The sequence below is a fragment of the Tiliqua scincoides genome, chromosome 4 (genome assembly GCF_035046505.1).
Source record: "Tiliqua scincoides isolate rTilSci1 chromosome 4, rTilSci1.hap2, whole genome shotgun sequence".
Classification (NCBI taxonomy): Eukaryota; Metazoa; Chordata; class Lepidosauria; order Squamata; family Scincidae; genus Tiliqua; species Tiliqua scincoides.
Genome location: NC_089824.1, coordinates 273,296 through 300,808, shown reverse-complemented (window position 1 = coordinate 300,808; position 27,513 = coordinate 273,296). Strand labels below are relative to the sequence as shown.

The following is a 27,513-nucleotide window of genomic DNA, read 5'->3' as shown; positions in this document are numbered from 1 at the left end:
ACCAGGAGGAGGGTCCCGCCAGTCGCCCCCAGGCAGGCAGGCAGGCAGCCGAGCAGCTCGGCCGGGGTGCAGGACCGGTTTGGCTGAGGGCGGCCTGCGCCGAGATGCGGGGGATCCGCAGGTCCAGGAGGGCGCGGGCGGCCCGCTGCAGCGGGGCGGGAAGGGACGCGGCTTCTCCTCGCGGCCGGCGGGCAGCACCTTCTCGCCCAGCCGCGGCAGGGCCGCCGCGTCGGCGCAGGCGGGAGGGGGCGGGGGCACGAGGGGAGGCCCCGCCCCGGGAGCCGGAGACAGCCCCGCCCACCGCGACGCCCAGTTCTCGCGAGACCGCACAGGCGGAGCGGCGGCGAAGATGGCGGCGGCGGCGGCGGCGACCACCCCCATGGCGACAGCCACGGCGGCGACCGCGGCGCTGTCCCTGGTGAGCTTTCGCCCGCTCGCCTGCCGCGGGCCGGGACGTGAGGCGAGCGCAGGCCAGGCCGGGCCCCCTCCGGGCAGCCGAGGGGGTGGCGCGGCGCGGCCTCTCCTGTGCGCTCGGCGCCAGGCGGGCTGCGCATGCGTGCTCGGGCCCCCTCCCCTCCCGAGTCTCCTCGGCGCCGCTGCCCGGCCGGCCTCGAAGCCCCCACCCGCTGGGCCGGGGCGGGCCGGGCGGCCGCTCGTGCCGGGCGCTGCCTGGGGCGGGGCCCAGTCGGGGAGGGGCCTCCCTCGAGAGCGGCGCCCGCCCGCCCGCCGCCCTGCTCGGCCTCCGGCCAGCCCGCTGGCGGCGCGGCCCTGCCCTGCCCGGGGGAAGAGGCTTGGAGGCGGCCCGGGCCCTCTGACCGGCGGGCTCTCCTTGCAGGGCGCGGAGACGGCGAAGGTGGAGAACGGGCAGAGCACGGCGGCCAAGCTGGGGCTCCCGCCCCTCACCCCTGAGCAGCAGGAGGCGCTGCAGAAGGTGAGCTCGGAGGGGCTTTCGCGGGAGCCTCCTGGGCCCTCGGCGGGAGAGCAGCCCGCTGGCCTCGGGTCTGGGCAGCTCCTGAGCTCGCTCGGCTGGCAGGCTGGGGCGCCCGCAGGGAGCGTGGGCTGCGAGTCTTTCGGCGCCACTGCCGCGCTGGGCTGCACAGTCCCCAGGGGGCCAGCGGGCTTCCTGGCTGGAAGAAACGAGCGTGAGCTGCCGTGCAGGCCGAGTCCAGCACTCCGTCGTGGTTGCTGGGGGCGAGTGGGGTGCCTGTGGGGGGTCACATGCAGAGCGGAACCCGTGTCGCTGGCCTGGTGGTCTGGGGGCTCCTCGCCTTTCTGCGGCTCTCGTTTCGAGCAGCACCTTCCTTGAGTGGAGCCGGCTCTGGGCTGCTTCTGGCTCAGCAGTTCACCTGCAGGGCTGCCTGTGCTCCGTGGGGGTGTGCGGGGGCGCTCGTCCTGCCAGGGCTCTTGTGCACGAAGCGGTCTGGGGTCTTCGCTCGCTGCTCCCTGTGGTGCTGGCTGACCAGTGCTGGCGCTGCGCACAGGCAGTGCGACGGTGTGTTCTGTGACTCTGGCCTTTTCCTTCCTGTGCTCCCAGGCCAAGAAGTACGCGATGGAGCAGAGCATCAAGAGCGTCTTGGTAAAGCAGACCATTGCCCACCAACAGCAGCAGCTCACCAACCTGCAGGTGAGGCGGCCTCCCCCCCAAGAAGTCCCTGCCTCTGATTCTCCTTTTCCCTTCCCTCCCCCATGCAAAGGTGGAGCTCTGTATGCACTTAGAATCATAGCACAGCCCTGGGACCTTCCTGGAGCCAGGTACTTCCACTTCTGTTTCTGCTGAGAAATTGAAGTGTGTCCTGTTTAGCCTGCCCTGCGATTTCTTAGGGCCACACACCTGCTTGCACATGCTGCCTGGGGAGGGGGAGCTTAGCTGCCTGAGTAGAACCAGGTTCCCTGCTGGGAGTTCTGCCCGGAGTTGAACTGGGCCCGCTGGGGTAACTGGGTGCAATGGCTTTGTGCTAGCAGAGGTGTCTGCTCTTGTCTTGGGAGCAGTGATCAGTCTGCAGTAGTTGAAGGGGACATCTGGCTGCTGCGAATGTGGCTGCATGCCATTCACCTCTTACAAATCATGAATTGGTGGGGAATCTTGGTTGGCCAGGGACACATTGGGGGCTTTGGGTTGGGGGGTTGCTTCCCCACAGTTGAGGACTGAATTAATCCTGAGCTCTCTACACCTTGCTCCCTGGGGCTGGTAGGGGGCTGTGCAGTGAGGAGGAGGCGGCGGGCAGGCAGGCAGGTGGAATGAAGGAAGAAAGGAAGACAGGATGGAAGGAGGAGAAGGCGAGCCAGGAGAGTCCTCTTCCGCTTGAGTGTTGACGAAAAGCCACCATTTACTCAGCTCCCACAGACTGAACTCTGTCTTTACTGTCTTTCAGATGGCAGCAGTGACAATGGGCTTTGGAGATCCTCTCTCACCTTTACAATCGGTCAATAGACACATTCACTTCTTCTGGGGCACTTGGTCATAGTCAGGGCTTAGTGTGGGGGAGGACTTAGATGTGCCCGCCCTCCCTCCCTCCACATACCCACCTGCTCTGGACATGCCCAGCCAGCCAAGGCCAAGTGTAAGCTCCCCAGAGGAAGATCTGGGACCGGGACAGCCGGGGCCCTTGGAGGGGTGGAGCAGAGAGTCAGTCAGTGAGAGAGCGTGAGCGCATATAGCTCAGCAGCTGGGAGAGCCGCCTTTCTAGGGGTGCCGAGGTCCTGGCTTAGCAGTAGCTGCCAAGGTAACTTGCCAGTGGGCCGGGCAGGGGACGTCAGAGACTGGGAGTTGTGAAATTGTAGGCCTCTGTAGGAGAGGCTGGAGCCCCATCCTGAAGACAACTAGAGCACCCTGGTTCATTGACCTGCGAAAGGGGGGAGATGTATTTTCCTGTTGGACCTGAAGCGTGACCTAGAGGCCAGTCTCAGCAGGCAGCTGTGTGGGGAGACTAGGTCATTTGGCTGTGGTTGGCAAGCCCTTGATTTCCTGCAAGCGCCTCCTGGGCTGTTGTGTCCGGGGAGCCAGTAAGGTAGACGGATTGTGGAGCTTGCCGGGAGGCCCTTTTTTTCTACAGTTGCATGGGGACAGATGAGGCGCAGCTGGTGGGTCTGGATTGTAGGAGCAGATGAGCAAGTATCTTCCTGGGTCTGCTGCGGTTGCTGCAAGAGGCCAGCCTCGAAGTCAGAGCCATGCCTGACTGCTCTCTTAGGCTGTGAGGGCTTAGTTCAGCTTTGCTCCCCTTTTGCTGTGCATGTGGCCAGCACAGGCATGGGCACTGAACGGTAGGAGCAGCCAGTCACTGTCCTTGAGCTTTGGTGGCTGCCAGGCACTGCCTGCGAGCAGGAGGTGTAGGTAAACTCTCGGGGCAGGCTTGGATTGGCTCTCCTTGTGAGCATTCGCGGCCTCTCTCCCTAGCTCTTGGCTCTGCTGGCTCCTGAACGCTGGGGAAGACGTAGCCCGAGGTGCCTAAGCCGACTTGGTTCGTTCGTGTGCAGGAACGACCAGGAAGCCCAACGTCAGGAGCCTCTTTGCTGGGCCGAACGTGCACAGCAGTTCCAACAGCCAGCAAGGGCTGCTTCCCGGTCCAGTGTGCTTGGTGTAGGGGAAGCATGGCTTTGAGCTTTTCCTGATACTTTTCCTGGAAAGTTGGAGTTCGAGGTGGGGAAGGGGAGAGGGGCAGAGTGCGTTAAGTCACCCTTCACTTGAAGGAGGCCTGTAGTCCTGAGGGCACATTTTATCTGGACTTCTGTGGCTTGCTGGATCCCAGAGGTTCCCTTACTTTCTCCACCAGAGAAGTGTTGAGTACTGCCTTGGCTTCCTTGCCCAGCCCCAGTGCTGCCACTGCAGCCCCAAAAGGAGGAGCCAGAACCCCCCCTTGCTGTCTTGATGTGGGGACGGAATCTCAGGGGTCCCCCCCACTCTTTGACCTCGGTCCCTGAACAGGAGGGGTTTTTCCCCCTTCCTTGCACCATTCTTGTTGCTGGACTTCCAGCCTGGCTGTGGTGCACAGATAGGTCTGCCTCCCGGCAGGGATGGCTGTAGGGGAGCGAGGCGAAGGTGGGATTGGCGGCGTTCCTTACCCAAGTGCAGGACCCTGGCCAGGGCAGGAAGCACTTTGGTAGCTGTCCCTGTTGGGGACAGTGGCAGGCTTTGCTGCGTGCGCCTCTGGGTAGGAGGGGGTGTTCTGGGCATGTTTCTGAAGGTGCCTGCTGAGAGGGAGAGAGCGTTTGTAATGGCTAGGGAGGGGGCTGGGGCACAGGGACTGTTAGGTGAGGGTGGAAATGAGCACAGCTGCCCAGAGCTAAATCTTTTGCTGCCTGTAAAAAGGGGGAGGCTATTGGCTTTTGTTGGCTGCAGTAGGTGAAGGGGGTTTCCTCTGTTGAGAGTGAGATGATCCAGTTGGGTGGGGAGGGGCTGCTGAGGTGCTGTCCTTGGCTATTTGGGAGCCACCTGCTGCTCCTGGGGAGGGTGGTGTGGGAGAGAGGACTCCTCGCCCCCCTGTGGCCCCCCAAGCTGACCAACCAGACCTTCTCTCCAATGCAGATGGCGGCCCAGAGGCAGCGGGCCCTGGCCATCATGTGCCGGGTCTACGTGGGCTCTATTTACTATGAGCTGGGAGAGGACACCATCCGGCAGGCTTTTGCTCCCTTTGGCCCCATCAAGAGCATTGACATGTCTTGGGATTCTGTGACCATGAAGCACAAGGTTGGTTGATGGCTACTGTTGGGGTAGGAGAAGCTCTTGGCGAGGCCTGGCTGTCTGCTTGCCTCATGCACTCCTCTTCCTCCCACCAGGGCTTTGCTTTCGTAGAATACGAGGTTCCTGAAGCGGCTCAGCTAGCCCTGGAGCAGATGAACTCTGTCATGCTGGGAGGGCGGAACATTAAGGTGCGTACTTTTGTTTGGTTGGGACTGTGCTCTGCTCTGAAGATAAATTTCTGGCGTTTTGTATGCGTAGTTCAGTTCTGCCTAGTGCATCATTACACGGAGGGGGTCACTGAGGCACAGTCATGGAACCAACCTCTGGAGCCCAAATCCCAGGTTATGGCCTACCCTGGCTGCCTCCACCAAAGCCCTACAGCTCTCCTTTTTCATATAATTCTCCTGTTTGCCTCTGCTGAGCAGTGATGCCCAGGAGCCCCTCTGTTTTTCACCAAGATGGGAGGCATGAACCTTGTCCCTCACTCAGCTGAGATCCTCTGAGCAGTGGACCCCCCCCCCCCGTTTCTGGCTCGTCCTGCAGGGTGTCTGAAGCACTGAGAAAAAGGTGGCACTGCAGGGATGGGGTGGTCTCTGCCTACCTCTGCAGCTGAGAGGCAAGGAAGGAGACTGGCGCTTTTGGTCTTGCTCACTTGGAGTGAGCAATGCTTTCTCCATGGCAAAGAGGAAAGGGAACATCTCCCTGCGTCTTCAAGCAGCATTGCACACACACGCATGTAACTGCAGAGGTACATGTTCTTTTCCCTAGGGAGGCAGAGCTTGGCATCTAGCCAGTATGTGACAGTGTTGGGACGGAATAGTACATGCGAACCTTCTTCCCTAGTGTCCCGGGAAGAGAGCGGATGGCTTGGCGGGCCTCTGCTATGGAGGCAGTGGTTTTGTTTTGCCAAAGTAGTTTTATACTCTATGGCGCCTGACTTTCCTCACTTGAGTCACGTTTTCCTTGCAGGTTGGGAGGCCCAGCAACATCGGGCAGGCCCAACCCATCATAGACCAGCTGGCAGAGGAGGCACGGGCCTTTAACCGCATTTATGTGACATCAGTCCACCAGGACCTTTCAGATGATGACATCAAGAGTGTTTTTGAGGCCTTTGGGAAAATCAAGTCTTGCACGCTGGCTCGGGACCCCACCACTGGGAAACACAAAGGATATGGATTCATTGGTGAGTGAAGCAGGAAGGACCCCGCCTGGCTCTGGGACTGGCCTAGCAAGAGCCAGCTGCCCTTCCATGGCTGTGTTTCCTCGTTGCAGAGTATGAGAAGGCACAGTCCTCCCAAGATGCCGTTTCATCCATGAATCTCTTTGACTTGGGGGGCCAATACCTACGAGTGGGAAAGGCTGTCACCCCACCCATGCCGCTCCTGACTCCTGCAACGCCAGGGGGCCTGCCGCCTGCAGCAGCAGTGGCAGCCGCTGCTGCCACTGCGAAAATCACAGCTCAGGTGAGGTGTAACACCTGGAGAGCCTGGATACATGACTCATCCTTTGGGGGGGGGGTAGAGCCATGCATGGCAGCGCCACTGCCATTTATTCTGGACCCATGTGAACTGTAGATGGGGCTCAGTGTGCCTAGTGAAGTCTATTAGCCAGAGGCTCTATCTTGGGAAGGCCCCCTACTCTACTGCTGTGGCACTACCTGATTTTCCATTACCTTGCTTCTCCGCCTCTTGGCAGCTCTCCAGGGTGAGTGCATGCTGTTGCCCAGCCAGTCCCTGCTCGTAAGAACAGGCTCACTGGATCAGGCTGAAGGCCCATCTAGTCCAGCTTTCTGTATTCACAGTGGCCCACCAAATGCTTTAGGGAGCACACAAGACAACAGACGTAACCTGCCTCGTGGTGCCCTCCCCTGCATCTGGCAATCAGAGATAACCTACCTCTAAAACCAGGAGCTTGCTCGTACCCGCCGTGACTTGTAACTCATGATGAACTTTTTCTCCAAAAGTTTGTCTAATCCCCTCTTAAAGGCATATAGGTAAGATAGCATCATTACTTCCTGTGACAAGGAGTTCCACAGACTAATTACACACTGGGTAAAAAAATATTTTCTTTTGTCTGTCCTAACTTCCAATACTCAATTTTAGAGGATGTCCCCTGGTTCTGGTGTTATGTGAGAGGGAAAAGAGTACCTCTCTATCCATCTCCTGCTTAATTTTGTGTGTTTCAATCATGTTCCTCCTAGACTGAAAAGCCCCTTTCTTAGGGGGCTTGGAAGGAGACCAGGGGGCTGAACAAGAGTTGCAGGGCATGGGGTTGGGCTGTCTGGTGCCGGTGAGGGCTTGAGGTGGGTCCTGGCTTGTATCCAGTGGAACATCTCTGCTCCCAAGGGAAGGTATCATGTCCTTGTATAAGTGTGCTGGAAGAGTGGGACTTGCTGTTTCTTCCTGATGGAGAAGACTTTGCTCCCCCCCTTTAAGTTCATAGATGCCTCCTGCCCTTGCCCCTGGGGTTTCAAGGATGGCTGAGGTGAAATGCACTGACTTGTCCTGCTTGGGAAGGACCACAGGGAGTGCTGGCTGGGTTGGCAGAGGTTTGTTTTTGTGAGATGCTTCACATTCATCCAGACCCAATTACATCACTTGGCCCTTCAGGCAGTTTGGTTCACAACTTAGAGATGCACGGCTCTAAGGATATGCACCATACCAGGATATGGTGATCAGTTCAAGAGCAAAAGTCCAACAAGAAGCTGAAGAGTACTGGTCAACAGGAGCAATGGCATTGTCACTCTGCCACTCTCCAGACTGGCAGAATGGGCAGCAAAATGGCAGATGCGCTTCAATGTCAGTAAGTGTAAAGTCATGCACATTGGGGCAAAAAAATCAAAACTTTAGATATAGCCTGATGGGTTCTGAGCTGTCTGTGACAGATCAGGAGAGAGATCTTGGGGTGGTGATGGACAGGTCGATGAAAGTGTCGACCTAATGTGCAGAGGCAGTGAAGAAGGCCAATTCTATGCTTGGGATCATTAGGAAGGGTATTGAGAACAAAACGGCCAGTATTATAATGCCGTTGTACAAATCTATGGTAAGGCCCCACCTGGAGTATTGTGTCCAGTTCTGGTCGCCACATCTCAAAAAAGACATAGTGGAAATGGAAAAGGTGCAAAAGAGAGCGACTAAGATGATTACGGGGCTGGGGCACTTTCCTTATGAGGAAAAGCTACGGCGTTTGGGCCTCTTCAGCCTAGAAAAGAGACGCCTGAGGGGGGACATGATTGAGACATACAAAATTATGCAGGGGATGGACAGAGTGGATAGGGAGATGCTCTTTACACTCTCACATAATACCAGAACCAGGGGACATCCACTGAAATTGAGTGTTGGGCGGGTTAGGACAGACAAAAGAAAATATTTCTTTACACAGCGTGTGGTCAGTCTGTGGAACTCCTTGCCGCAGGATGTGGTGCTGGCGTCTAGCCTAGACGCCTTTAAAAGGGGATTGGACAAGTTTCTGGAGGAAAAATCCGCTACGGGTTACAAGCCATGATGTGTATGCGCAACCTCCTGATTTTAGAAATGGGTTATGTCAGAATGCCAGATGCAAGGGAGGGCACCAGAATGAGGTCTCTTGTTATCTGGTGTGCTCCCTGGGGCATTTGGTGGGCCACTGTGAGATACAGGAAGCTGGACTAGATGGGCCTATGGCCTGATCCAGTGGGGCTGTTCTTATGTTCTTAACTACAATTCCCAGAAAGCCTTGCAGGTCTCTTGTTATCTGGTGTGCTCCTTGGGGCATTTGGTGGGGCCGCTGTGAGATACAGGAAGCTGGACTAGATGGGCCTATGGCCTGATCCAGTGGGGCTGTTCTTATGTTCTTAACTACAATTCCCAGAAAGCCTTGCAGGTCTCTTGTTATCTGGTGTGCTCCTTGGGGCATTTGGTGGGGCCGCTGTGAGATACAGGAAGCTGGACTAGATGGGCCTATGGCCTGATCCAGTGGGGCTGTTCTTATGTTCTTAACTACAATTCCCAGAAAGCCTTGCAGGTCTCTTGTTATCTGGTGTGCTCCCTGGGGCATTTGGTGGGCCGCTGTGAGATACAGGAAGCTGGACTAGATGGGCCTATGGCCTGATCCAATGGGGCTGTTACATTCTTATGGATACTGCTGGTGTCCTTGGTCCAGCCTAGGGGTGGATGGAAGGTCTGGGCTGGCCCTGTGCCTTTGTATCGTGTCCCTTGGTCTGGAGAGCCTTGCTTTTTGGTGGGGCACTGAGCCCTCAGCAGGGATGGTGTTCTGTCCCTCAAGCTCCTACAGAGGGCTGCCGGGCCCACATGTCTTGCCCCAGTGGTAGTGCTGTTTCCCCAAAGAGTGTCTGGTGGTCTCTCCCCAGCTGGAGGGGTGCCTCCTGCCCCTTCAAGGTGAAGGTCCAGTAAAAGGAAGGCAAGGGATCCTCAAGGAGTCCGAGGCCCAGGAAGACCAACCTCTCCCTCTGGCTGCTGGGCTCCTTATGAACCCAGCAGCCAGCCCCGAGGGCTCCACCCCTTCCGGCCATGTGATCAGCCCCAGGTGTTGGGAGATCTCAGGCCCTACTCTCTGCCTGGGGGCTGGGTCCAGGCAGTAGTTATCCCTTACTCCTGAGGGCGCCTGCTTTGCCAGGGTCTATCCCAGGCGACACCCCACCCACTACCTTTCCTGCCCATTTCCATGCCATGTTCGAGAGCAGTGAGCACCTGATGCTGGAAGGAGTGCCTCTTTCCACGGTAGCCCCTTGTGGGACCCACTGGACCTGTTTTTCTTGATAGCACATGAGAATTGCTGCTGGGGGAGGGCAGCTGCAGGGAGCCACGAAGGCTGTCTTCGCAGAACTGACATCATGCTGTTGTCTGTTGCCTTGCAGGAAGCGGTAGCAGGTGTGGCGGGTGCTGCAGTGCTGAGCACATTGGCGACTCCTGGCTTGGTGACACCGGCTTTGACCTTGGCACAGCCCCTGGGGGCACTGCCACAGGCTGTGATGGCAGCTCAAGCACCAGGAGTCATCACAGGTGAGTCTGGAAGACAAGATGGGCATCCCTGGGAAGGTAGCATGGCATAGTGGTTGGAGTGTTGGGTTGGGACTGGTGAGGCCCGAGTTCCAATCTTGGATGAGTTACCTATTCTGTCTAATCTACTCTGTAGGGTGGTTATAGGGGAAAAGGGAGAACCTTGCACACAAGATGCAACATGCAGTAAGGCTTGGTGCTTGGAAGGTTCCCTCTAGACTTTGGGAAAATCAAGTCTTGCAAGTCCCAAGTGCAGGACAGGGAGGTGACAGGAGGGCTCTTGGGTTGTTTCTGGTGATTGCCAGAGAGAGCCAAGAACATTCCCTCTGGCAAGGGGAGGGGGTCGGTGATTCTGTTTTCTGCTGATGCAGCTGAGGTGAAGCTGGTCTTTCCAATGCTGCTGGACTGGGAGTGGCTACAGTTGTCCTGCCTTTGAGTTGGCTGGCGGACTTAACTTTAGATGGTGGCTGTGAATTCTGTCATGGTTAACCAATGTGTGGCATGAAGCGGTCCTTGCCCCCTCCTCCTCCACCCAATTGGGCACTTGCCCACTGTGGCTCCAGCCCCACCCTCCAGTGGCCTGGAGGTGCCAGGGCCATCGCAGATTCCCTGCTCTCCCTGGAGGTGCTGCTGGCAGCAGAACCTGGCGAGGTGGCTTTTCCTCCCTAAGCCAGGGGTGGGTTCTTTAACTGGAACATTCTTTAACTGGCCAGCGATTGACTGCTGTCTGCTATCTAGCTATGAGGTCCAGTCCCTCTATGCACCTGAAGTAACAAGGTCCCCTTTTGCAGCACAGGGCAGACTTGTTTCATCAGACCAGGGCTGACCTTGGCCAGCAGCAGCGTGAAACAGCCGTGTGGCCCACAGCCCCTCTGTCCACTCTGGCCTGCCACTCCTTTTCCCTGCTTGACCCTGCTTGGGGCAGTGGGGGCTGGGAGCAGCGTCCTTGCAGGCAGGTGGAGCAGGGAGGCTGTCCTAAATAAAAGGGGTGGGGGAGTGTGCACATGCAGAATTCAGGGTGGAATTTGGCAGTGCAGATGCACACATTGCCTGCATGAGACTTAAATTATGTAGGCAGAGCTCAGTCTGTGTTCACACAAACTCAGTCTGTTAACAAACACGTATTTTTTTTTTTTAAAATGTAAACTGATTCATTTCATGGTTTTAGGAAAAAGTGGTCCAGTGTTTACTGCTGGTTTATTTTCCCCTGAAAGTGCATTTATAGTAAAGCTCACACTTTGCACCAGAAAATGTAATGTTGAGTGAGAAAGCCCCCCCCCCCGGTGTGCAGCAAGTGTGGGTCTTGACCAGCAAGGTGCTTGCTTGAATTTCCTGGCTAAGCCTTTTCAGAAAGGCTGACTGCCTTTTCTGACACAAATTCTCCTAGGCGCAAGTCTGTCTCTCCCAGCTTCTGCTTGTCTGTAGGGCCTGGAAATGTGACATGCCTGACTTTTTGTGGGTTGACTGCCAGGTTGTTCTGTGATTCTTCCTTGGTATTCATCCTTCTCTCCAGCAGGCCATAAATGGTGTCTTGGCCAGAAATTACTCTTACTGTCCATGCAGGTTTAATTCTAGTCAGTGCTTTCTCCACTGGGCAAGTGGAAACTTTGAATGAAGGGGAACAGGCCACACGGATAGACAGAGCTGCTCCCCTGCACTCAAGTCCCAACAGAGCTTTCTAAAAATTCAATACCGCCCCCCCCCCCATCGTCCCAGCAGTAAGCACAGAATACGTAGCTAGGTCTGAGGCTCCCCAGGCCTGCCCTTGCCAACTCTTGCCTTGCTGGCTGTGCACTTCTCCATTGCCTTCTCCCTGGGCAGGCTCCCACCAAGGGAGCTTCATTGGAACCAGAGTGAGGGCAGGACAAGAGGAGCCTCCTGTCCTCAGGGTTTTGAGACCAGCGAGCACCACCATCCAGCCCAGCTTTTCTGCAACTCTTTCCCCTCCCTTTACTAGTGGGTGGTGGACGACACAACAGACAGAAAAGAGGGCTTAGGGTGCCACTCCAGCAGGATCACCAGCAGGCCAGGGTCAAGGCAGGTCTGTTGCTGGGAGGGGTAGTGCTGAACTTGATTATCAGACTGAAACTCCTGCTCACCACAGCACCTCAGCTTGCAGGTGGAGGAAATGGTCCCCTGGCCTCAATCTTGCAAATCCCTGCTTTCCCTTGCTACTGAGGAACCATGCTGTCCCCCAGAGTGACTCTGGTGGCCTTTGTGGTGACAGAAAGACAAATGCCACACAGCCATGGAGAGGGCCAAAATGTGCAGACTTCGTCCGCGTAAGGTGCTGGGGTCTGAGCTATCGATGACCAACCCAGTGAAAGATCTGTCTTGGGGTTGTGGCAGGCGGATGGCCCATGAACACACCAGCCACCCAGACCATAGTGGACCTTGAGGAAAGGGACAGAGAATCAAAGTGCTGTACCAGCCACCATTCTGGTCAGCCCGTGAAGGTGCAAAAGAGAGCGACTAAGAGGATTACGGGGCTGGGGCACCTTCCTTATGAGGAAAGGCTCTGGAGTTTGGGCCTCTTCAGCCTAGAAAAGAGACGCCTGAGGGGGGACATGATTGAGACATACAAAATTATGCAGGGGATGGACAAAGTGGATTGAGAGATGCTCTTTACCCTCTCACATAACACCAGAACCAGGGGACATCCGCTAAAATTGAGTGTTGGGAGAGTTAGAACAGACAAAAGAAAATATTTCTTTACTCAGCGTGTGGTTGGTCTGTGGAACTCCTTGCCACAGGATGTGGTGATGGCGTCTGGCCTGGATGCCTTTAAAAGGGGATTGGACAAGTTTCTGGAGGAAAAATCCATTACGGGTTACAAGCCATGTTGTGCATGTGCAGCCTCCTGATTTCAGAAATGGGCTATGTCAGAATGCCAGATACAGGGGAGGGCACCAGGATGAGGTTATCTGGTGTGCTCCCTGGGGCATTTGGTGGGCCGCTGTGAGATACTGGAAGCTGGACTAGATAGGCTTATGGCCTGATCCAGTGGGGCTGTTCTTATGTGCAAAGCAGCCTTACAGAGTTTGCTCCTGGTGGGCAGCTGCTGGCCATGGCTTGTCTCCCTTGAATAACAGATTTGACCAGATGTGGCTGTAACCTGTGGCTGTGTAGTGGCGCCTCTTCCTCTGTGATCTGCATGCCCCTCCTTATCAGCCTTGCAGAAGCAGCTGCCCCGAACTCCACTGGTCCAGCAGGGCTGCTGCATCTCACCAGCTTCACTGAGGTTGTAGGCCTTGGCACACTGAGTTGGGAGCAGACCCCGTTGACTGCAGTGCAACTTCTACATAAACGTGAACGGGGTTGGGCTGCTTCAGTTGCCTCGTGGTGCTCCAGCCATGCATTCTCCTTGTGTATTTCCCACAGGTGTGACTCCAGCTCGCCCACCCATTCCTGTCACCATTCCCCAGGTAGGCGTGGTCAACCCTGTCTTGGCCAGCCCCCCCACCCTGGGCTTGCTGGAGGTGAAGAAGGAGAAGGAAGAGGAGGAGGTCTTCCAGGAGTCGGAGCGGCCGGAGATGCTGAGTGAGCAGGAGCACATGAGCATCTCTGGTAGCAGCGCCCGCCACATGGTGATGCAGAAGCTTCTCCGGAAACAGGAGGTGAATGGGGTTTAGATGGGAGCGGGAGGGAGAAGCAATCCTGCCTCCCTTCCTCTAGAAGGCAGCGGGTGACATCTTGTGGCTGTGGTGTTAGTGGGAGGGCTGGGCAGCTTCCTGATGAGCTGGGGGTGGAGAAGAAGGGCAGAGTGTGGTAGCCTTGTTAACAGAGCAGCATGCCTGAGTAGGGCTATGGCACCCCCCCATGGACTTCCTGCACACACAGGAGGTGCCATGGTTGGTAGAGAGTGGCCATCTTGTTCTGCAGGCCCAGTGGTGTGAAACCTTTTTCTTCCTCCATTACTCCCCCATAGTCAACTGTGATGGTCTTGCGCAACATGGTGGACCCCAAGGACATTGATGATGATCTGGAAGGGGAGGTGACTGAGGAGTGTGGCAAGTTTGGAGCAGTCAACAGGGTCATCATCTATCAGGAGAAGCAGGGCGAGGAGGAAGACGCTGAAATCATCGTGAAGATTTTTGTCGAGTTCTCCATGGCTTCAGAGACGCACAAAGCCATCCAGGCGCTGAATGGGCGCTGGTTTGCGGGCAGGAAGGTGGTGGCTGAAGTGTATGATCAGGAAAGGTTTGACAACAGCGACCTCTCGGCATGAACTCTTCTCCAGAAAGACTCTCCCTTCTCCCCAGCCCCGTGTGTCAGGGCTGCCTCAGTGCCCTGTGTTCCTGTGAAGTCTGTGTAGTTTTGGATAAAAGCAAAGGAGGACAACTGATGTGGGCGGAGTCTGTGTTCCTCTTGGGCAGGGTGGAGGCTGTGAGGTTTCTGTCCCCTTCTCAGGCTTCAGCCATCACTGCTATACTGGTCTTGGAGAAGGGGAGGTGGCCTCTTTGGGCTTTGCCTCCCCAGACGCAGAGAGGGCCTCTTCTGCCTCTTGGAAGCTTTGGTGGGTGGAGCAGTGCTTGAGCCTCTGACAGAGTCAGAAGCTCTTTGGCAGTGTTGACAGGCGAGTGGAAGTGGCAGGAAGGCACTCGAGAGCAGTGAAACTCATTTCATACTGCTGGCCATTCCTGGCCTCTGCTGAGGGCTAAAAGTGATGTTGTTAGGCAGGAAGTGACATTGTTAAGCAGCTGATGGCCAGAAATGAGCATTTCATTATGCTTGAGGGCACAGCTTTAGGGCAGTGGTATTCAAACTGGGGCGTCGTGACGCCCCAGCCTGAGGGTTCTGGTCCCTTTCCCCTTAAGGGGTGGGGGCAGCCAGGAGGCAGGGAGGAGGCAATGGTGCGATCCCCAGGATCACGCCGCTCAGGGGGGCTGCAGGGGCTTGGTGCACTTGCCCAAGCCCCCTGCAGCCCCCCGGGGGTGCGGGGAGCCCTGCACGACCTTTGGCAGGGCTCCCCGGGTCAGGGAAGGTGACGGAGTGATTGCTCCCTGCTCCGCTAAACCGGAAGCGGTGCGCGATCGCCCCGCTTCCCCTTTTGACCGGGCTGCAGGGACTGGGGTGCACCCTCCAGTCCCTGCAGCAGCTGTCCCTGGCTGCGGGGAGCCAGGCGTGAGCACCTGCAGGGCTCCCCGGGTCAGGGAAAGAGAGTGCGGCGATCGCACTCCGCCTCTGCAAAACGGGAAGCTGCCTCCCCCCGCCCCCGCAAAGACTTACTGCGGGATTCAAACTCCCTGCTAGTTTGAAAACTGCAGGCTTAGGGGGATGGTGTAGAGCAGGAGCACCCGGACTCCGGCCCTGGGGCCACTTGCGGCCCTCGTGGAGCCCCCAGCCTCCAATGAGACACTGGCCCTCTGTAGACTTGCTGGAGCCTGTGCTGATGCAACTGCTCTCAGCGTGACGGCCAACTCTTCAACCTGTGTGTGTTGTGTGACGAGGGCTCCCTCCACTACTTGCTGTTTCACATCTATGAAGTGGCAGTAAAGAAAAGGCTGGTCTTGCTTTGTGCAAGGCCTTTTATAGGCTTTGAACTATTGCAAGACATTCATTCATTCATTCATTCATTCATATAAATTCCATCTCTAATATGTTCATTTATGTAAATTTATTCAGATTTTAAATGTAAATGAATTCTCTTTTTCCCTTGGCCCCACTGGCGTTGCTAGGGGGTGCGGACTGCACCAGGTGACGCGCAAGGAGGGGTGACGTGCACTGGGGATGATGCGCTAAAATCAGTTTTAAGAGCAACCCTGTCATGCCATATACCGTTGGATGCGGAATTTCCAGCAGAATGCAATGCAAAAAAAAATCCCAGAGTTAAATACCTGCTTTCCTTCAAAAGTTATGGCTCAAACATCAGAAACCAAAAAATGCATGGAACCCTATGGAAAGTGAAACTGAGCTGTATGGTGTGTTTACTCATGAGTAGGCAAACTTGCCTTAGTGCAACAGCAAGGGCAGGCTGCGGAATCTAACAGCACCAGAATGGTCCCTATCCAATGAATGCAGCCCCCCAAAAACACCCGAGAAGGAGGTACCTCACTCCCAGCTGCAAAAGTATTGATCCCTAGGGAAAGCGAAACTAAGCCACATGCAAGTGTTTACTTGTGAGCAGGCAGACGTGCCTTGGGTTGTGGTCAGGGCAGGCAAGGGAATGAGGACACCGGAAGGGTCCTGATCCGATGGAACCTGAGTGCAACAAATGCTCCAGAAGGCAGCCTTCCCTCCCCCCCCCCACTAAAAAGTGGCTTGAAGCAGCAAGGGGAATGTTTTCTGTTCTGCACTTGCAAAGCCAGCTGGGTCTTTATCTTGATGTGCCTGAAATAGAAGAACCTTAAAGTGGGCACTGGGGAGGGCTGGAGATCTCCGTGATTCTTTGGGAGGGTCATTGCAAGCAGATTGCAGAGAAAACTCACTTGGTGGAAAAAGACTGGCTCCCCCTTGTTTAATTATTTTTTTTAATTAATTATTTACGCTTATTTATTTTAACGATGATGTCACTTCAGGCCATGACATCACTTCCAGTGGGTCCTGGACAAAGTGTCATTCTAAAAAGTGGGTCCCCTGCTCAGAGTTTGAGAACTGCAATAAGGTGTTGGGGGGACTACAAGTGTTCAAAACCACCAAGATCAGAGTGCGGAGGACAATCCCCTCGTGTTCCGCATCGGCAACGAGAAGCCACGTGGACGGTCCGCCTTCGAAGAAAAGGTGCCGCCGGAAGACCGCACATCCCGGGACGAGTCGGACGGACGACTGGCCCCCCCGCCCCGCAGGCGAGGCGGCCGCCCTGGCCGTGGGCAGAGGGGCCCCGGGGGTCCAGCTCCGCAGCCCCAGGCGGGACGGCAGCCGCGCGCCCCAGCAGGCTCGGTCGGGCGGCCCTCCGCAGCTCGCGGGCGGCTTCTGCGCAGGCCCGCCGGAGGAGCGCGCGGGGCCGGCCGGACGGGCGCGCGGCGCTCTCCCTCCCTGCCTCCCTCCCGAGCGCTCCGCCCCTCCAGCTGCGCCGCCAGCCGCGGCCGGGACTGGCGCCTGGGCGGCCTGGCGCGGGGCACGCCGGGAGCGCAGCGCCGCCCCGCCCCGCCCGCCCGCCCGGCGTGCCCCGCGCGGCCGAGCACCGAGCCATGCCGCCCCCCCGCTGAGGCCGCGGAGATGCTGCGCTGCATGCCGCCGCTGTGGCGCTGCAACCGGCAGGTGGAGGCGCTGGACCGGCGCCACTGCTCGCTGCAGGCCGTGCCCGAGGACGTGCTCCGCCACGGCCGCGCGCTGGAGGAGCTGCTGCTGGACGCCAACCAGCTGCGCGAGCTGCCCAAGGTGCGTGCCGGCCCCGCCCCGCCCGCCCCGCGGGCCCTCCGCCGCCTCGTCCGCGCCGCGCGCCGCTCTCCGCGGCCGAGCGAGGCCTGCGCCGAGCGCCAGGGCGGCCGGCCCGGGAGCCCCGGAGGCGGCGCGGGCTGCGGGAAGCGCCGGCGAGAGCAGGGCCCTGAGCCGCTCGGAGGGAGCGGGGCACCGCGGTGCGGGCGTCGTCTCGGCAGCAGAAGCGCCCGAGCGGCGGAGCCGGCATCCGCCTGCACCCGGAGGGACCACCGGGAGCCCGAGACCCTCCTGGGCCTGCAGCAGGGCCGGGAGCCGGGCGAGACGCTTCCCCGCAGGAGGCGGCCGGTGGCTTCCGCGCCCGGACTCCCGCTGGGGACTGGACCGTTCGCTGGGTGGCCTGGGCCTGTCTCGGAGCTGCAGGCAGGCTCGGCAGGCCCCAGAGCCCAGCCGCCTGGCCTGGCCTGGCCTGGCAGACCCCCACCCCTGCTCTCCGCACGGGCCGGGCCGGGGCCAGGGCCGAGATCTTGGGCAGAGCCGGCCTTGGAGGGGCCTGGGCATGTCGGCCTCCCCCAGCCAGAAACCATCTGCCCCGTTTCTGCAGGCACGGCGCCCCTTCCCCAGCCAGGCAAAGAAAGGTGGGTGGCAGCGGGAGCCTGCCCCCTCCTGCCCTTTCCAGCCGGAGTGGTGGGGAGCTGAGGGTCCTGCTGTGTTCTTGATGACCACGCTCAAAGAGGAGTGCTGGTGCCAGCCACCCCCTCCCACTCTGAAGGAGGATGGACTGAATGCCCGCCTCCTCACTTGCTCTTCCTGAGTGAAAGGAAGCTCAGAGGGCCACCCTGGGTGGCCTGGTGGTAAGGCGAGGAGGTAGGGGCACTTCTTGTTGGGCTACTACTCCCCACAGGTGCTGCCACGCAAAGCGAGCATGCCAGGCTGGCTTGGCCCTGCTCTGGAGGCCTTCTGCCTCTCTGCGATATCTCTGGTCCTGTGGCATAGTGGCAGGGCCTGTTCCCCTGGAGAATGCACTGTGGGCATCCTGCCACTTCTGGGGTTGCCGCTGATTCTCAGGGGCTGGGTGGTATGGAGTGGTGATTGGCAACGGACTCTGTCATGGATTACTGGGCATGACTGCAGAGGAGGCTCCAGAGGGTGTCTCTGGGTGTTTTCTGCTAGTGGGGAAGGAAAGGACAGGCTGTTCATAGAGCTGGAAGGGACCAAATAGGTCATCTAGTCCAATCCCCTGCCTGTAGCAGGAAATTCTCCTAGAGCATATCCAACAGGTGCTTGTCGAGCTTCTGCTTGAATATCTCCAGTGAGGGAGAGTTCACTGCTTCCCTCAGCAATCTGCTCCACTGCCAAACCACCCTGACTGTCAGGAGCTTTTTCCTGATATCCAGTTGGAACCTCTTTTCTTGCAGTTTGTACCTGCTGGATCTAGTTCTACTCTCAGAGGCAGTTGAGAATAAGTTGATCTCTTCTTCCATGTGACAGCCCTTCAGGTATTTGAAGAGAGCTCTCATATTCCCCCTCAGCCTTCTCTTCTCCAGGCTGAACATGCCAAGTTCCCCCAACCTTTCCTCAAAAGGCTTGTTCTCCAGTGCTCTGATCACCCTTGTCTGAATCTGCTCCGGTTTGTCTTCATCTAAGTGAGGTGCCCAAAATTGGACACAGTACCCCAGGTGAAGTCTTCTCCTCTTTAAAGATTGAGACCACATTATCCGGCTTCCAGTCTAGTGGCACCTCCAAGATTTCTCAAAGATGGTTGACAGAGGCTCTGCAAGTACATCTTAGTATTAGGATGCAGTTCATCTTAGTATTGGGATGTAGTTCATTTGGTTCACATGACTTGAATTCATTTAGGCCTGTTAAGTGGTTTCTAACCAGTTCCCTGTCAACCCTAATCTGCAGTCCGGTGCCATCCCAGTTTTCATTTACTTCCTTTATCTCTATGGGGATGTGAGCATGTCCCCCCATCAGCCAAGGCTCCGGCATTCACATTTGCACTATCCTCTGGACGCAAGGTAGAAGTTGAGTAGCTCCGCCTTCTTTTTGTTGCCAGACACCAGTTGATCATCCTTATCGAGCAGCAATCCCACCCTCTCATTTCTCTTCTTCTTCCTACCTAAAAGCGTCCTTTTTGTTGTTCTTGACATCCCTGGCCAGCTTCAGCTCATACTGAACTGTAGCATTCCTGAACGTCATCCTACAGGATCAGGCTATCTGTCTGTACACCTCTCTGGTGATCAGTCCCATCTTCCATCTCCTCTACGTGTCTTTTAAATCTTCAGCTTGCCACTGAGAGGCTTGTGCAGCCATCCAGGCTTTTTAGGTGTCTTCCTTTTTTTCACAGGACCTGTTTCTGACTATGCCTGTAAAAGCTGCTAATTAAGGAGCTCCCACCCTTTTGGTAAGGTCTTTTTTCATCGAGTTCTTTTACCAAAGGTGCTTTTGGTAAGGTCTTGCAAAGTCCAGGATCAGGGGACCAAATGCACCTCCCCAGACAGTGAGTGTTGCAGCCTTGGGGGCAGCTGCCGAGGACTCTGTTCCATGTTCCCCCAGCTAGACCTCTGGCGGAGAGGGACAGTGGTGCTCAGGTGCCTAGTGAAGTCAGGGGCCCCTGTTTGGGTGGGAAAGAGGGGCCCTTGTACCCTCCAGGGCTTTAGAGGTCCAGGCCTGAAGTGGGGCCTCAGCGTTAGCTGGCAGCCGGTGTGGGTAGCTCAGCGTGGGAGTTGTAGGCTCCCGTGCACTGTCCCCTTTCTGGGCCAAATACCTCTCAAGAATGGCCTGTGCAGCGTGTGTGAGGGGCTCCACTTAGGGTGATTGGGAGGGGGGCTGTGGTGCACTGGCCTTTTGCTATAAAGGGTTGCAGTTGAAGCACAGGACCTTCCAGAACCTTCCAGCTTAGTGTCTGGATTGAGCCTTGGCTTGTTTGACCCTCTCTGTTTCCTTGATAATTTGGCATGCCTCCCAGAAGTTTTATGTCAATGTGGAAACTGAGCAGAACTAAATGCACCCTCCCAATTTTCCCTCCAACCAGCTGGGACCTTCTGTCTGGGTAGGACTAGAGCCACTTTTGCATGGTGCTCCGCAGCCCCATCAGCAAGGTGAGCCAGAAGATACTGTAGTCAGTGACACTGAATGCCACTGGAGGTCCGGGAGAAGCAACAGGAATACGTTTTCTCTGTTGGCTTCCTCTAAGGTGCCAAAGAGTTTTAGTCCCAAACCCCATCCGCTGAGGAGCAGGGTGTTTAGGAAACCTCAGGTTGAGTGGGAACCCGCCCCCCCCCCCGCTTTGAATGCCTTGCCCCAAAAAGAATTTGGAAAAAGTCTGCCATAGTTTATTTGGCTTCTACCTGCCTTTCTCCCTGAAGGGCACTCATGGCAGCTAACAACAATTAAAATGCACAAACTATAACATACAGCTAAAACTTATAGACATTAGAAATCAGCCTGTAGGAAGCAGTAGCAATAAAAGCCATCAATGAAAGCATTAAATGAGTGAAAAGCAGCCGTCCTGTCCTCTTATAAGGTCCTGGATAAAGATGTCTTCAGGCGGGAGGTTACCAGTGAGGAATCTGCCCTTGGTTCAGAGGGGAGGGAGTTCCGCAGTGCAGGCGCCACCACTGAGAAGGCTGCTGCAGAGGGGCTCTCCTGGGATTGTTTTGCAAGTTCAGTGACATGGGGCTTCTTGCTGTTAGATCCTGTGGCCAAGAGATGCCTCAGGTGAGCCCTGTGACCATCTGTGGCTGGTTTTGGGGCTTTTCTTTGGGCCTCTCATCTTGGCTGCATTTGCAGCATGACCTGTGCCCAGGAAGTGGGTCTTTGCATCTTTTCTCACACCTTGATGGAGTGGCTGCTGTTAGTTCATGTAGCTGTGCGTATTGGTTGTTTCTCAGGGAATGCCTGTTGCTTTCCTGTCGTCGCACAAGCATGTGCTGCGCTCATCACCCAGGCTCCCCCAGGTTCCCCCCTCCCTCGCGCACTGTTCGGTTTCCCTTTCATAAACTTTCTCCAGTATTTTTCCTCTGAGGTCTGCTCTGCTAGAGGACTGTATCCTGGTCATCAGTGAGACAGGTGGGTTTTCCCTGGAAAGGAGAGTGTGTTGCACATACCAACAGGGCCATTTCTGCACCAATACCTCTCTGCTGTAATTTCCTGGTTCTTATTGCAGACTTGCCTGGGGTAGTTTCTGGCTGCAGGAAACCTTTTCACCTGTGGGCAGTGCTCTGAGCTTATGGGTAGTGCCGGCGATGACTGATGTGCATCCCTGTCATTCACTGGGAAGGAGTGTGATGTGGTGTTGAGGGGAACAGCTACCTGACTCCCTTCTGAGTTTAAAAGATGGTCTGAGCAGGTGGTGGTGGTTGCTGTCCTTGCAGCCACTGCTGACCCTGGATGCCCAAGAGGCCTTGTCAAAAGGAGAGCTGCTTGTTTCAACCAGTGGAAATATTATTTGATTGGACCTGTATCAAAATTGCGACTCTGTGCTTTGCACTTTGTGACAGCACTGTAAAGTTGCAGCGATATTTTGATGCAAAAGCGAGAATTTTTCGCCACTCAAACGAGGGCCAGGGAAGGTGCGCTGTCTTGAACCAGGAGTGCTTACTCACCTTCAGTTCTTGCCCGCTCCTGTGCACGGCTCAGGTGCTGCTGCTCTGCAGGCCACTGGGCCTTGCTTGCATTTGAATGCAGGAACATCCCTGACACATCCTACGGCAGCAGCCTGCCCTGGGTGCCAGGGAGTGGTGACAGGATTCCAGAGTCCTGCTGTCTGGAATGCTCCCAAAGGCATCTGGTGGACAAGTGTGTGAGGTGCTGGCAGCCGACTAGGGCTTGTCTTCTGGAGCAGTATGGTGGACCTCAAAAGACTGTCGGCCTTCCAAGAGCTTCTGCTCGTGTCCTGTCCTTTTGTTGGCTTTTGTCCTTGTCCTGATGGACTTCACCTCCAGGCACTGCTGCTCAGTGACGGCCTGGAAAGGGGCACTTTTGCAGAGAGAGAGGTGAGGGCCTGTACCTTGGTCTTCACAAGGGGCGGCGGGTTGATGAAGAAGGCTTCCCTTCTGTTGGGGATGTTGCTTCAACGCCGGCAGAATGGCCACTCAGTCCAGATTCCCTCCAGGTGGCACCACATAAGAACAGCCCTGCTGGATCAGGCCCTAGGCCCATCGAGTCCAGCTTCCTGTATCTCACAGCGGCCCACCAAATGCCCCAGGGAGCACACCAGATGACAAGAGACCTGCATCCTGGTGCCCTCCCCTGCATCTGACATAGCCCATTTCTGAAATCAGGAGGTCGCACATACACATAGTGGCTTGTGGAACTCCTTGCCACAGCATGTGGTGATTGCATTTGGCCTAGGTGCCTTTAAAAGGGGATTGGACAAATTTATGGAGGAAAAGTTCATTACGGCTTACAAGTCATAGTAGGTATGTGCAAGCTCTTAGTTTTAGAGGCAGATTGCCAGATGCAGGGGAGGGCACCTGTTGTGTCTGTTGTCTTGTGTGCTCCCTGGGGCATTTGGTGGGCCACTGTAAGATACAGGAAGCTGAACATGATGGGCCTATGGCCTGATCCAGCTCCCTTGATAGGGGGAGCCATGTGGAACAGACCTCTCCATGGCCAGGGTTTGAGGCCCTGTGCGGACTTTCAGCAGCTGGAAGGAACCCTTTTGGAGGGGAAGGAATGGGGCAGTTTTGGGAGCACAGCATTTGGGCTAAGCAGGGTGCTGGTAGCTTGCTGCCTGAAAATGCAAGCTGGGGGCCAGGCAAGATGGCTTCAAACCCAGCCAAGGGAGATGCCCTCACCAGCAGGGCACTCTCTTATGCAGGACTGACCAGAAACAGCCGTGGCAGGGACAAAAAGAGGGAGAAGCAGGGGTAGAAGCCATGCTGCTCCCCAAGCAGGCTGTTCTAAGCACTCCTCTGTGCATGCATTCAGCACCCACCGAGTGCTCCTCCCAGGCGGCTCAGGCCCTGCTGCTCTCCAGTGGGAGGTGCAGCCCTTCACTGAAGTTGAGAGTGGCAGCACTGTTGGAAGGGCCTCTCGCCCTGGCGAGCTCAGACCTTGGGCCATGACACAGCCCCCTGTCTGGAGGGCCCAGTCGCCCGTCAGGTGCCCTAGGTGGCCACCTCCTCTTTGCGTTGCCTGCTGGCTGTTATGTTTCGGGCACAGTTGCCATGAACTTTGCACGGCTGGCAGACATGCAGAAAACATGGCAGTACAGCAGACGCAGCAGGTGACTGGCTTTTGGAGACCTGAGACTGGAGAAATGAGGCTGCTGCTCCCTCCGTCCCAGTTCCTGGCAGTCTTGAAAGGGACAGCCTGCGTTTTGCAGGGATTCTCACGGGAATTTTTTGCGTGTAGGCGGTTCTCGCTTCATACACCGACTCTGGAGCATAGCGCTTGCGTAAGGGAGGAGTGACTGTGCTGGTCCTACGCATTGGGGCAAAATAAGAACTGGCTTGCAGCGGAGAGGCTCGGGAGGTTCTTGGTTCCAGCGGTTGCCAGTCAGTCACACTCCGCCTGCGTCTCCCAGAGGAAGCATTCTGAGATTGCAGACTGAACTGACTTGGTTCCTTGCGCCCCCCCCGATCATTGTCCAAGGGGAACCGTTTATACAAACTGCACCGGGGGTGGGGAGGACGGAACCCGGAGGAATCATTTGGACACATGCTGCCAAGTCACCTAGGAAGTGCAAGAGTTGGCAGGACATGCAGTCCAGGGCCCGAGGAGCCTGCCCAGGTAGAGCTGCAGTTCTGGCAGGGGCCTCGCAGGGGCAACGCCAGGCAGACACCCAGCCAACCATGGCCAGCTGGCCCCTTTAGAGCCACTGGCAGTGAACTGGGCCCCCTGAAGCCTCTGAATCCTGCAAATGAACCTCCCTCTCCTTCCACCAAGAGACAACCTGGCCTGTGTTGTTGTGAAAGTGTCTTCCCATCCGAGGACATTTGCAGATCTCTCCACCAGCGACCTTTCTGCTGCTGGTCTAATTAATGCATTTACAAATGAATGAGTGAATGAATGGCCTGGGTCAAGCAACTGCTGCTTTTGTGTACCCCAGATGTTGAGTGTGTGTGTGTGTGTGTGAGAAGGTGTAACTAATGTGACACTATAAAGTGTGTGTCCCTTTCCTTGAGATGCCCTGGAGTGATACAGGTGGCCTCCTTAAAGTCCTCTGTTTTTTCTGCTGCTTTAATTTTTTTTTAAGTCAGTGAGAACATTAAGAGAAAAAACTTGAGGAAAGGGAGGACTTGAAGCATGGGGGCCCGTGCTTTGGAAGGAGCAGGTCTTGGGGGAAAACCACTGGATCAGTGCCTGTGGACTCCACGGGAGAGCAAAACTGGGGTGGGGTCTGCGATTGGTGCTGTGTGTGTGGAGGTCACCAGGCAGGGAGGAGGGCACAGCAGAGGACCAGATGGTCTTAGGTGAAGAGGCGTGCCCCAGCATGGCCTTGGCAGTGGGTTGGGGTACCAGTCCAAGGCAGCCAAGCCCCCACAGATCTTGCCATTGCCAGGGAACCAGGCAGGGTGGTGTCACCCAGGGAGCCAGGTGTGTAGTGTGGTGTGCAAGAGTGTGCTTGGGAGCTGAATGGCACCTTGTGAATTTCACATGGAAATGTGTTGGGAGATGGTGGTGGGAGCTGGCAGCCAGGACATGGAGGCGAGAGCTCTAGCTGGGGCTGCAGTGGTGGGGAGGAGCCCTGCTTTGGGGAGGCTGTGGGTCTGGCCAAGGAGGACAGGGTGGTTCCAAGGGGAGTATGATGAGAGGAAGGAGTGGGGAGGTGCTGCCATGGTGGGCACAGATCTGGCGGGGAGGGCAGGCCAGGCGATGGGACCCCACAGAAGCAGCTCCCCAGGAGGGGCTGGCTGGCTTGTTGGTAGGCAAGTGGGCAAGGTCTTTGGATGTTTCCTCTGCAGGCCAAGCCCAGTTGGGGGCTGCTCAGTTCACTCCCTCAGCTGGGGGGGGGGAAGTGGTGCATTTCCAGGAGTTTTGGTTATGTTTGTGTTGTGTCGAAAGCGACTCTGCGTCCTCCTCCAAATCTTTCTGCTGCACAAGTCTTGCCCTGTGTGGCCCTTTGCTCTCTTCGGCCAGCTCTCCTGGCTGTTTCCAAAATGAACTCTTTGGCCTCTAGGGTGAACTAGAGCAGGGCTGTCAAACCCGTTTCATATTGAGGGCCAAGTGGAATTTATGATGCCTGCTGAGGGCAGGAGGTGATGTCATTAAACACTCATGACCAAAAATAAGCACTGTTTCTCACTTAGGAGTTTAACTGCAAGTGACAGCAGAGAAAACACGCAAATCTTTCTCATTTTTCAAGATATGGGAGAGCCCGATTTTCGTGGGACTGCCCTTTTAGCACCTTGTAACGCCTCAGCACTGCTCAGTGGCTGAGAGCCTGAGGGCCGCATCCGGCCCCCGGGCCTTATGTTTGACACCCCTGAACTAGAGCCTTTGGCCCTGACTGGATGCTGCCCGGCTCCTACCAGTCTCCCCTCCCCGCTCAGCTCCGAAGCTTGGTCTGCCCGACCAGCCAGCACTCGCCTCTGCTTGATTCAAGCTCCGCTTGTCTCAGAAGGTGCAAGTGGCTCCCCCGGCAGCAGCACCGTCTCCTCCGCACACGGAGAGGTGGGCACGGGTTGTGGCTTTTGCTCCCACTGTGTGAGGGTGGCTCTCCTGTGGAGCTGCCGTGGATGTTGCCCCTGCTGGACACCTCCGATCCTCAGGTGTTTGCTCTGCTGTGTGTGTTGAAGTCTTAACAGTGCCTGCTTACCTGCCTTTGGGACTGTGGGTAAAGTGCAGACAGTTGGTGACCTTGCGGGGTGGGCAAAGGTAGGAGTGGTGCTGTGACCTATGGCCGAGGACAGGGACCTTGAGAGGTGCAGGATGGTGAGCAGGCTGCTGCTTATGCCTGTACCTGCTCTAGGGAGGTCACTGTCAGTGCTGAATCAGGATCAAGTTGGCTCCTGACCCCCGAAAGTTGCTGGTGGTGGGCGACGGGCTCTTGCCAGGTGTGGGTGAGTGTTCTGGCAAGGCTTGCCTGCCCCTGAGTTGGGAGGAAGGTGGAACCAAACAGCCAGGGAGCAATCTCCATTTAGCTGCCTGCTCCAGTTCTTTGAAGGTGGTGCAGAGACGTTCTTGGGCCTCTGCTAGTGCACAGGGGGATTTCTCTGCTTCCTGGGTGAGGCCTGGTGGCTGGAGGGGCTGTTGTGGCTCCTGCCTGGTTTGCTGGCTGCGTCCAGGGTCTGGAGAGGAGGAAAGGGGCTGCCTGCTGGGCACCCCCTTGGGACTTAGAAGAGCAGGGTTGGGCTGCTGTGGACAGACACGTTGTGTCCTCTGACTGGTGGGTGTCTCTCCTCCCCCTGCAGCCATTCTTCCGACTGCTGAACCTGCGGAAGCTGGGCCTGAGCGACAATGAGATCCAACGGCTGCCTCCCGAGGTGGCCAACTTCATGCAGCTGGTGGAGCTGGACATCTCCCGCAATGGTAGGAGGTCGTCGGACTGCCCTTTTTCCTCTCCTGCACTCTCCCAGCTGTTTCTCACTGCTGAGCTTCCAGGCTGAGTTGCTCGGGGGGTCCCGGGGCAGTGGTGGGGCCGGGCATCCAGCAGGAGCCTGGCTCTGGGTGTGCCACGTCCCTCCTCCTTGCAGGGACTCACAAGGCCTTTGGCTCCCCGACCTGCCCTCTTCCTTCTCACATTGCCTGCACTTGCCTCTTCTTTGGAGGAGCTTGGAGTAGGGCAGGTGAGCATTTACTTGTATGAAACCTTCAAAGTGGCCCTTGGCAGGTTGCTGACAGTCCCAAGTTTGCCCAGTGAGCACTGTGGCCAAGTAGGGATTTGAAGCCAGGCTTTTCTTGGCCAGTTCGGTCCCTGCCCACGACAAGCAGCTCTTTGGAAGAAAAGTTTCTTGTTATTTTTAGCAACAACAAAAATATAGAGAGTGTGACTATCATGAGAGTTGTAGAAAGCCTGTTAATTTGGGGGGGGGCAAACCTCAGGGAGTGTACAATGTGCCTACCCTGTGCTTTTTCAGTCGCCCACCCCTTGAGACTGTCGAGACCCACCTGCTAGTCCGCAGATATGCACCTCTTCCTCCTTCCACATCTCCCTGTCAGCCTGCACCTCTCCATCCCTCTGCAAGCTCAGCGCAGACAAAGGGGGGGGGGTGGATTGGTGGGTGAAAAAATCCTGGAAGATTCCAGGAATTTCCGAGCCTTTCTGGGCTCCACGGTCGTTGTCCAGTCTGACCACCTGCCTTGCCAGTGTCTGGGCACGAGGAGCGTACTCGGTGAAGGACACTGCCCACTCAAAGAGGAGAGCACTGCAAGACTCCCATGGGGTCGTGTCCCATCACCTGTTGTTCCCCAGATTACTTAGTCAGGTCTTGCCGATGATCTTGGGGTGGTGGTGGACAGGTCGATGAAAGTTTCGACCCAACGTACGGCGGCAGTGAAGAAGGCCAATTCTATGCTTGGGACCATTAGAAAAGGTATTGAGAACAAAACGGCTAATATTATAATGCC

General features: G+C 56.6%; 2 protein-coding genes across 17 annotated transcripts in view; both read left to right on the top strand.

The window, feature by feature from the left end:
* Window positions 1–327: 327 nt before the first annotated feature.
* Window positions 328–14,016, top strand: PUF60 (poly(U) binding splicing factor 60). Of its 2 annotated transcripts, XM_066626487.1 has the most exons (11): window positions 328–418; window positions 836–931; window positions 1,535–1,624; window positions 2,373–2,423; window positions 4,523–4,684; window positions 4,774–4,866; window positions 5,648–5,861; window positions 5,951–6,141; window positions 9,534–9,678; window positions 13,057–13,292; window positions 13,604–14,016. In XM_066626487.1, the coding sequence occupies exons 1-11, from the start codon at window positions 350–352 to the stop codon at window positions 13,901–13,903; spliced, it is 1,647 nt and encodes a 548-aa protein (XP_066482584.1). In that variant the 5' UTR covers window positions 328–349; the 3' UTR covers window positions 13,904–14,016. The 2 variants fall into 2 exon arrangements, with proteins under 2 accessions (XP_066482584.1, XP_066482585.1); XM_066626488.1 differs by lacking the exon at window positions 2,373–2,423.
* A 2,781-nt stretch (window positions 14,017–16,797) lies between these two features.
* SCRIB (scribble planar cell polarity protein) overlaps window positions 16,798–27,513 on the top strand; it is a 78,882-nt gene continuing 68,166 nt past the window's right edge. For all 15 annotated transcript variants that reach the window (XM_066626474.1, XM_066626477.1, XM_066626473.1 and 12 more), the window contains exons 1-2: window positions 16,798–16,995; window positions 26,358–26,475. In XM_066626474.1, the coding sequence (XP_066482571.1) occupies window positions 16,834–16,995; window positions 26,358–26,475 (280 nt within the window). In that variant the 5' untranslated portion in view covers window positions 16,798–16,833. The remainder of the gene's footprint in view (window positions 16,996–26,357; window positions 26,476–27,513) is intronic.

Bases quoted from the DNA above. Each gene is read 5' to 3' on its own strand.
- PUF60 (XM_066626487.1), top strand. From the start codon at position 350: ATGGCGGCGGCGGCGGCGGCGACCACCCCCATGGCGACAGCCACGGCG. The intron at 2,424-4,522 runs GTCAATAGACAC...TCTCCAATGCAG, and splicing joins CTCTCTCACCTTTACAATCG to ATGGCGGCCCAGAGGCAGCG. The intron at 4,867-5,647 runs GTGCGTACTTTT...TTTTCCTTGCAG, and splicing joins TGGGAGGGCGGAACATTAAG to GTTGGGAGGCCCAGCAACAT.